The 10,000-nt window shown below is 36.0% G+C and overlaps 1 protein-coding gene across 3 annotated transcripts in view; it reads left to right on the forward strand.

Moving 5' to 3' along the window:
* LOC106867667 (coiled-coil alpha-helical rod protein 1) overlaps nt 1–10,000 on the forward strand; it is a 68,534-nt gene that overhangs the window by 23,637 nt on the left and 34,897 nt on the right. For all 3 annotated transcript variants that reach the window (XM_089366353.1, XM_089366389.1, XM_089366354.1), the window contains exons 12-13: nt 2,792–2,904; nt 8,533–8,659. In XM_089366353.1, coding sequence (XP_089222479.1) covers nt 2,792–2,904; nt 8,533–8,659 — 240 coding nt within the window. The remainder of the gene's footprint in view (nt 1–2,791; nt 2,905–8,532; nt 8,660–10,000) is intronic.

Consider the following 10,000-nt stretch of genomic DNA (forward strand, 5'->3'; position numbering starts at 1 on the left):
TGTGATCACATTTAAATATTCAAATTTAACCAAAATGAAAGAGCAAGAAAAAAAAAAATTGTTCCATTTGAATATTTTTTCATTTTTATTGATTTGTAAGTTTTGTTATAACATGGATGGCAGAATTGGTTAGGGTAGCAGAAAAAATATTTTATAGTATGTAGCCCTTTACATTGTGAATTCATTTCTCCCGGTATTATAGAGAGGAGAATGTCTAGTTCCTTTTTGAAGACATCTACTTCCACCTTGTGCAGGTTTCTTAATTTTTATGGCAGGGTAATGAAGAGCTGTGGACTTTTGAACCTTAGACTATTGTAGTACCTGGTCTTGAATTTAGATGGAGTGGCTAGTGCCATTGGTACAATACAATGGCAATTCTGGCATTTGTATAACACTCAATACTGAAATTAGGTACTAGCCCGTCTAGAGTTTTCCATATGTAGATTATTGCATATCTGTCATGCCTTTGCTCCAGGGATTAAAGTTGCAGTTTTCTCAGCCAATCCCAGTAGCTCATCCGCTGCACTGTTTCAATCTTTTTAGTGTAATGGCATTGAACTGCTTCAAGCTCTACTGTTAATTTGGCACTATGTGGTCACGATAACTGGGAGCGGTAGTCCAGGTGGCTGAGAACAGAGGTCCTCCACAGAGTCAACATAGTTTCTTGGTCTCTTGTCTTGAAGGACCTCAATATCCATCCTGCCAGTGGTCTGCACTTTGCTGCCATCATGGTAATGTGCATATAAAATGATGTATCATTGCACATATTGATCCCCAATTCTTTTACTGCCTGTGACTCTGGGATTGTAGTGCCTTTGGGTCCTGTATATGTAGGCTGTAGTGCATTCGTGAGTTGATAGTGCAGTGCTTGAAATTTTCCAGCATTAAATTGCATGTTGTTTATTTTGGCCCACTTGTATATTGAATTCAGGTTCTGCTGTAAGCTTGCGACATCATCTTGATTTTTTATTGCCTGTGATAATTTTGTATCCTCGGCATAGTTAGTGACAGTGGCTGTTCAAGTGACCGTGGGCATGTCTAAGAGGGCTATTATGAACAGTAATGGCCTCAAAACAGTTCCCTGGGGGATGCCACTTAGGATTTGGGTTTCCTCAGAAAGGGTGCCATTGGCTGCAACTACCTACTTTTGTCTTTAATGAAGTCATGCAGCCACTCTCCCAGTTTACCAGCAATGCCAAGATCTTGTAGCTTATGACTTATCATGCTATGTTCTACCTTATCAAATGCCTTTGCAAAGTCAAGGTATATCATGCTGACATCTGAATGGTCAAGCAGGTGTTTCAAAACCCAGTCATTGTGCTGAAGGAGATATATGATGCAGCTTCTTCCTGGACAGAAGCCATGCTGTGTATTGTTCAGTAGGTCATTTTCTTCTAGGAACATTATCAAATTCTTTCTGATGATGCTCCATGACTTTACTGATATGTGATGTCAGAGAAATTGGCCTGTAGTTTCTGGTCTCTGCTCTGCTTGCACCTTTATGGATAACGCATATAATGCCTTCTTTCAGCTTTTTAGAAAGTTTACTACTTGCAAGGAAACTTTGGAAAAGTATCTGAAGTGGTTTTGCTAAAGCCTGTTTACATAACTTCAGGAGAATAGCTGGGAAGCCATCAGGACCAGTTGCAGAGCATGAGCTCATTTCATCTATAGCCACTCATCACAAACATGAATTACAGGATAGAAAAAGGTTATTTCAATTGGATTTGAGCTGTAATTTTGTGCGTGCACACTGCAAGAAATGACATAATTCATACAGAGGTTTTACCTAGAGTGTGTGTGTGAAAGGAAGTTGTTTTATGGCATTCTTTTGTTTTAAGCAGCAAAGTTGTCAACTTGATCATAAGATCAATCATATGGAATCCTATGATTGTTCGTCAATTTCCGTAAGAATCTTTTATTTCTTTATGCTTTGAAGACAGCAGAAATTAAAAGAGAAGAGAAAGTGAAAAGACGACATTTGCTTTGAAGTGAGAGCAGAGAGTGAAAGAGGAGAAAGTGAAAGATGTATATATATATATATATATATATATATATATATATATATATATACTTTATTTAAAAGCAGCAGAAATATAACAAAAAACTGTTACTTGGAGTTTCACGTTCCCGTTCATCGGACTGTTTAGTTTAGTTTTTAGTTTTTTTTTGTCTAACTAAACTGTCTGATGAACGGGAACGTGAAACTCCGAGTAACAGTTTTTTGTTATATTTCTGCTGCTTTTAAATAAAGCATATTACTCTACCTCTGGTATTTGAGTACTCTTTTTTCCACCTTGTTGCACATTTATGTGCTTACTCCGATATATATATATATATATATATATAGGTGTAGGCATGGGCTGCGTGGTAAGAAGCTTACTTCCCAACCACATGGTTCTGGGCTCAGTCCCACTGTGTGATACCTTGGCAAGTGCCTTCTGCTTTAGCCCTGGGCCAACCAAAGCCTTGTGAGTGGATTTGGTAGACAGAAACTGGTTTTCAAGCTGTCTAACCCATGCTAGCATGGGAAACACACATTAAATGATGATGATGATATATATATATATATATGTCACTGAAACAAATAAAATGTTACATTCACAAGAAGTTACATTCCCATTTAAATAAGTAATGTTTTTTTAATTGCCTATCTTTTATATAACAATTTCATGATTTAATTTGTTCATAGTGATGTTCAACTTTTGTTGTTTTTCATTAGAAATTAGATTCCAGTCTTTTAATTATATTAAAATTTATTAATTGAAATGATATTTCTTTAAAAACTTAGTGTGTCTGGAAAGTTTGAAGAATTTTATCACATGTTTGCATCAATGAATAAGAAATTGGCCTCATATGGACAGCGTGTTCAGTTTGCCAGCAGTAGAGTATTGTTGTTAAAAGGTTTGTTAAAATATTATTATGCTTTTGTGATTTATCTATTAAAAATAAGAAACTAAAGGGGGAAAAAAAATGTGTGAAACTGATCCAACTTGATTTTTAATCTTAACAAGCTCAGAGTCTTTCTGATATTTATCTTTATCTCTACTATTCTTCTTCTACTCACATTATTTGTGGTTGTAAATACCACAACTCATTAGCACATCAAAGAAGATTTTACCTTCAGGTGCTACATGTAGAAGTAGCATAGTGAGAATCATTAGTCATCGTAGTTGTCATCATCCTCATCCTCATCATTGCTTTGATGTCCACTTTTCCATGCTTGCATGGATCAAATGGAATTTGCTGAGGTAAATTTTTCCGTGGCCAAACGCCTTTGTAGTTACCACATGGACTGACATGAAGGACACTGCTCGTATGACAGTGAAACTCATTTACAACTATCATGCAATGTCAAGACAAGAACACATACACATGTATATACATACATATATATATATATATATATATATATACACTCTCTGAGTGGTTGGCGTTAGGAAGGGCATCCAGCTGTAGAAACTCTGCCAAATTAGATTGGAGCCTGGTGTTGCCATCCAGTTTCACCAGTCCTCAGTCAAATCGTCCAACCCATGCTAGCATGGAAAGCGGACGTTAAACGATGATGATGATGATGATGATGATATATACGTCGTCTCATTCATTGGACATGAAACTTGGCTTGCGAAGACCTGTTGGGGCAAGCGAAAGCGAAATCGTGATAGCACCTGTGCCCAGCGTCGCCTGACTGGCCTTCGTGCCAGTGGCACGTAAAAGCACCCACTACACTCTCGGAGTGGTTGGCGTTAGGAAGGGCATCCAGCTGTAGAAACATTGCCAGATAAGATTGAAGCCTGGTACAACCTTCTGGCTTGCCACTCCTCAGTCAAATCGTCCAACCCATGCTAGCATGGAAAGCGGACGTTAAACGATGATGATGATGATGATATATATATATATATATATATATATATATATATATTTGAAAAAATGAGTAGATAGCTTTTTGTTGGGGGAGATAATTTTTATTTTAATGATAATGTTTCCAGTTACTCTAATGAGTTTCGAGCTTTTTGATAGCCATTTTCAAACTGAAATTCTGTAGTTTACAAGGTTGTTTATGTAGCAACAGATTTTTTCTTACAGGTATACAAATTAAAAAAAAGCAAAAATAGGAAATAAAAGATTAAAAAATAATGAATATAAAAACTAATATAAAAAAAAAAAATAATAAAAGAATACAAGAAGTAAATAAAACAGCATGTGTGAAAAAAGAGAGAAGAAAAGAACAAAGGAAAAAGGAAAAAAGAAGAAAAAAGGTGGAAGATAAGAAGACAAAAAGTAGTTGAAAATGGTAGTGCAGAGGAGACTATCAGGTATTAAGAAATAGAATAATTTTAGGAGTAGTCAAAAGATGACCTTTGTGAATCTATTGATTTGAGGTCATTTTATTCATTTTTCATGGTTGGTATTAGTCACATATTAGTTGGTAATTAGTCACATATATATATATATACCCACATACATACATACATCCACATACACATACATCCACACATCTACACGTTTTTTATATATATATTCATATTGCCTCCGTGCAGGTGGCACATAAAAAACACTTTTTTGAGTGTGGCCGTTGCCAGTACCTCCTCACTGGCCCTCGTGCCGGTGGCACGTAAAAGCACCCACTACACTCTCGGAGTGGTTGGCGTTAGGAAGGGCATCCAGCTGTAGAAACATTGCCAGATAAGATTGAAGCCTGGTACAGCCTTCTGGCTTGCCACTCCTCAGTCAAATTGTCCAACCCATGCTAGCATGGAAAGCGGACATTAAACGATGATGATGATTCATATATTCATATATTATGTATACTCACACACACCTACACACACATACATATATATATACACACACATACACACATACATATACACACACTCATACATATATATATGTATGTATGTGTGAGTGTATGTATATGTATATATGTGTTTGTATGTGTGTGTGTGTTTATATTTTTCCTTCCTTTTTCCTTTTTCTTTTCTTATTTCTTTTTTCACACATACTGTATTTACTTTTTGTATTCTTTTATTGTTTTTATATTAGTTTTTATATTCTTTATTTTTAGTTTTTTCTATCTTTTATTCCCTATTTTCATTTTTTTATTTGTATACTGTTGTTATATAAAAAAGCTTCTGAATCACAGAGTTTCAGTTTGAAAATGGTTATCAAAAAGCTCAAAACTCATTAGAGTAACTGGAAACATTATCATTAAAATAAAAATTATCCTCCCAAAAGCCATCTCTACTCATTTTTACAAATATATTATACGTCCGCTTTCCATGCTAGCATGGGTTGGACGATTTGACTGGGGACTTGTGAACCAGATGGCTACACCAGACTCTGCCAGATCAGATTGGTGTCTGGTGTAGCCATCTAGTTTGCCAGTCCCCAGTCAAATCGTCCAACCCATGGAAAGCGGACTTTAAATGATGATGATGATGTACCAAGACCTTTTTTTTATTATTCTACTATATATATATATATATATTATTTACATTATTTACATCTGACGGATATTTGTCCTCATCTTGTTTGTTGTTAACACAACGTTTCGGCTGATATACCCTCCAGCCTTCGTTAGGTGTCTTGGGGAAATTTCGAACCTGGGTTTCCCCAAGACACCTGACGAAGGCTGGAGGGTATATCAGCCGAAACATTGTGTTAACAACAAACAAGATGAGGATAAATATCCGTCAAATGTAAATAATGTAAATAATTCCTCATCTCTTAAATATAGAACTGTAATATATATATATATATATATATATATATAATAAAGTAAAGTTGTGGAATACCGTACGAGTGGAAATATATATGAAAGAAGGTTTGAAAATGCACTTATTTTTTTAAAAATATTTATTTACTTAACCGGTTTCACTTTTTTAGAAAAAGATTATCAAAAGTCTTTGAGAATAATAAAAAATGTTAAAAAACAGTTCGAGAATTAAAATGCATATATACATTCTTTGATGATAAAATATATTTAAAGTATAAAGCTTTGTATGAACTTTGTATTGTTACATACTGATTATCACACATTCTCTGATATTAAAATGAAAATGTTAAAAACAGTGTATGAAAATACACATATGGAAAAATACATATACATATTTGTAAGGGACGACCGTGCAAACTCATTAAAGGAGAAATGGTGATGAATGGAAAAACAGAAGACTCCTTTTATTTAAACGTGTCACACGGTCGAACATACAAATATATATCAAAGATGGATGGTATACGTGATATGTTATGCGACGATAACATAGATGACCAGTAATGAAAGACCACAACCGTATTAGATGAATAACAGATATATTTATTATGGCGTTAAAGACGTATGTCTGTGTGAGAGTGTGAATGCGACATATAAGAACATAATCAAAGACAGGCCGTCATACAAAGAAAAGTGTGTATGTGAGTGATACATGTGTGTGAGTTATTACAGCAGATAGAAAGAGTCAGTAAATGACACGTGAGCAATTATACCAGTTCGTTAGTACACTATAGGAAAAGTTCTGTATGTGAAAGTGAGGAGAGGCTGAGTGTGGCAGTGCTGATCACTAGTTGTGATGTCGTGGCATCGATGCCGGGCCGTGATTCTTGTTATACAGATGTTCGTCTTTTGATAATCTTTTTCTAAAAAAGTGAAACCGGTTAAGTAAATAAATATTTAAAAAAAAATAAGTGCATTTTCAAACCTTCTTTCATATATATATATATATATATATATATATATAATATATAGTTTTAGGGAAAATAACCAATTATCAAGAACTCATCGATGAAAATCCACTATCACATATAGAAAAATTAATAATTTTGGATTTTGTCCCTAATATTATTATATATATATATATATATATATATATATATATATATATATATATATATATATATATATATATATATATATATATATATATATACATATACATATACATATACATATATATATGTATATATATACATATATATATACATATATATATACATATATATATACATATATATATGTATATGTATATGTATATATATATATATATATATATATATATATATATATATATATATATATATATATATATGTGCAGGAGTGGCTGTGTGGTGAAAAGTTTGCTTCCCAACCACACGGTTCTGGGTTCAGTTCCACTGCATGGCACTCTTCTACTATAGCCTTGGGCTGACCAAGTGTTTATACTTACTTACAAGGTGAGCAAAAGTGTATGTAAGACAGGAAAAACAAATAGAACACAATTACAAACAACAAGAAAATAACAGCAGGTGTCTTTTGATTAATAAAGATAAATCAAATTGAGCTGGCATGTATAGAGTGAAAGCCTTGAGGCAGGAACATAGGGGATGGACTGTGTTCCATTTTTCATATTTATATGTCTATATTTGTGTGTCTGTGTTTGTCCCTCCACCGTCGCTTGATAACCGATGTTGGTTTATGTCCCCGTAGCTTAACAGTTCGGCGAAAGAGACTGATAGAATAAATACTTGGCTTACAAAGAATATATCCTGGGGTTGATGTTTTTGATTAAAGGTGGTGCTCCAGCATGTTGCAGGGTTACTCATTTACAGCCGAGTAGACTGGAACAGTGTGAAATGAAGTGTTTTGCTCATACATAGATACACACATGAATGCATGCATACATACATGCATACATACTGAATAGTGGAGGCGCAATGTCCCAGTGGTTAGGGCAGCGGACTCGCTGTCATAGGATCGCGGTTTCGATTCCTAGACCGAAAACACCTAAAGCTCCACAAGGCTCCCGCAGGGGATGGTGGCGAACCCTGCTGTACTCTTTCACCACAACTTTCTCTCACTCTTTCTTCATGTTTCTGTTGTGCCTGTAATTCAAAGGGTCAGCCTTGTCACACTGTGTCACGCAGAATATCCCTGAGAACTATGTTAAGGGTACACGTGTCTGTGGAGTGCTCAGCCACTTGCACATTAATTTCACGAGTAGGCTGTTCCGTTGATTGGATCAACTGGAACCCTCAACGTCGTAAGCGACCGAGTGCCAACAATACATACTGAATAAGGGAAATGGAAAATGGGGTTCACAAGAATCTCTATTCATCACAGTGATCATTTCAACCCATCATTTGTTGGTCCCTTGCAGGTGGGATACTGTACAACTGGTTGTGTTGCATCCTCCAGTGCAGAATGCTTTTCATCAGGTGTCTTGTTTTAAAGAAAATACCTCACTAAATATACTTGGATTCTCTTGGCATATTGTTGTTGCCTGTGGGTTGTTGGCTATAGTGATACTCTTGAAATTATAACCCTTTTCTTTGAGTCTCATTAATTATGGCTAGGTTTTTGTTTTCCTTTTCAATCTAAGGAAAATTTCATCTAAATCAGAATTTGTTTTCTTTCATACATCAGTCACTAATTACATTGTTACTTGATTTATTTATCTGAATTCATGGCATTAATACATCTAAGTTATTTATTTCCCTTCATCAAATTTTTTTTGTTTTGCTTGAAATGATTTTAAATGGTATTTTTTCTTTCAGATATTATGGCAAAACAGAAATATTTGTCAAAACTTCAACAACAAACAGAGCAGCAAGAAGGTAAAGACTGTGAAACATCACTAGGGAATTCAGTAACATCTGGGAAATGTGTTGAAAGTTTAGAAAGGTATGCATTATATTTATATAGTTCAGTAATATATATATATATATATATATATATATATATATATATATATATATATATATATATATATATATATATCATCATCGTTTAACGTGCGCTTTCCATGCTAGTATGGGTTGGACGATTTGACTGAGGACTAGCGAACCAGATGGCTAAGGGTAACCTCCAATCTGATCTGGCAGAGTTTCTACAGAAAGATGCCCTTCCTAATGCCAACCACTCCAAGAGTGTAGTGGGTGCATGTGTATATATATGTATATTCTTTTATTCTTTTATTTGTTTTAGTCATTTGACTGTGGCCATGCTGGAGCACTACCTTTAGTCAATCAGATCAACCCCAGGACTTATTCTTTGTAAGCCTAGTATTATTCCATCTGTCACTTTTGCTGAATCGCTAAGTTATGGGGACGTAATCTCACCAATATTGGTTCTCAAGCGATGATGAGTGGGGTAGGGGCAAACACAGACACACGAACATATATATATATATGATGATGATGATGATGATGATGATCGTTTAACGTCTGCTTTCCATGCTAGCATGGGTTGGATGATTTGACTGAGGACTGGTGAACCAGATGGCTACACCAGGCTCCAATCTGATTTGGCAGAGTTTCTACAGCTGGATGCCCTTCCTAATGCCAACTACTCCGAGAGTGTAGTGGATGCTTTTACATGTCACCGTCACGAAGGCCAGTCAGGAGGTACTGGCAATGGCCGTGCTCGAAATGGTGTATTTTACATGCCACCTGCACAAGAGCCAGTCTAGTGGTACTGGCAACGAACTCACTCGAATACCTTTTCATGTGCCACTGGCACAAGTGCCAGGAAGGTGACGTTGGTAACAATCACGCTCAAATGGTGCTATTTACGTGCCACTGGCACAGAAGCCAGACAGCTGGTGCTCTGGCAACGATCACGCTCGGACGGTGCTCTTAGTGATCTACTGGTACAGGTGCCATTACGATTTCGCTTTCGCTTGCCCCAACAGGTCTTCGCAAGCCGAGTTTAGTGTTCAATGAAGAGATGTTGGCATGGGTGCTAGTCTACAAATTTAGTTCGATTTCGATTTCACTTCCCTCAACAGGTCTTCACAAGCGGAGTTTAGTGTCCAATGAAGGAATGTTACGTGTATGTGGGCTGGCTACATCCTTGGCAGAGGCCTTGGATTTTGGTCTCACTTGGCTTGATGGGCTTCTTTCAGTTTCTGTCTACCAAATCCACTCACAAGGCTTTGGTTGTCCAAGGTGCCATGCAGTAGGACTGAACCCAGAACCATATGGTTGGTAAGCAAGCTACTTACCACACAGCCACTCCTGCACC

The sequence above is a fragment of the Octopus bimaculoides genome, chromosome 1 (assembly GCF_046866305.1).
Source record: "Octopus bimaculoides isolate indiv1 chromosome 1, ASM4686630v1, whole genome shotgun sequence".
Taxonomy (NCBI): domain Eukaryota; kingdom Metazoa; phylum Mollusca; class Cephalopoda; order Octopoda; family Octopodidae; genus Octopus; species Octopus bimaculoides.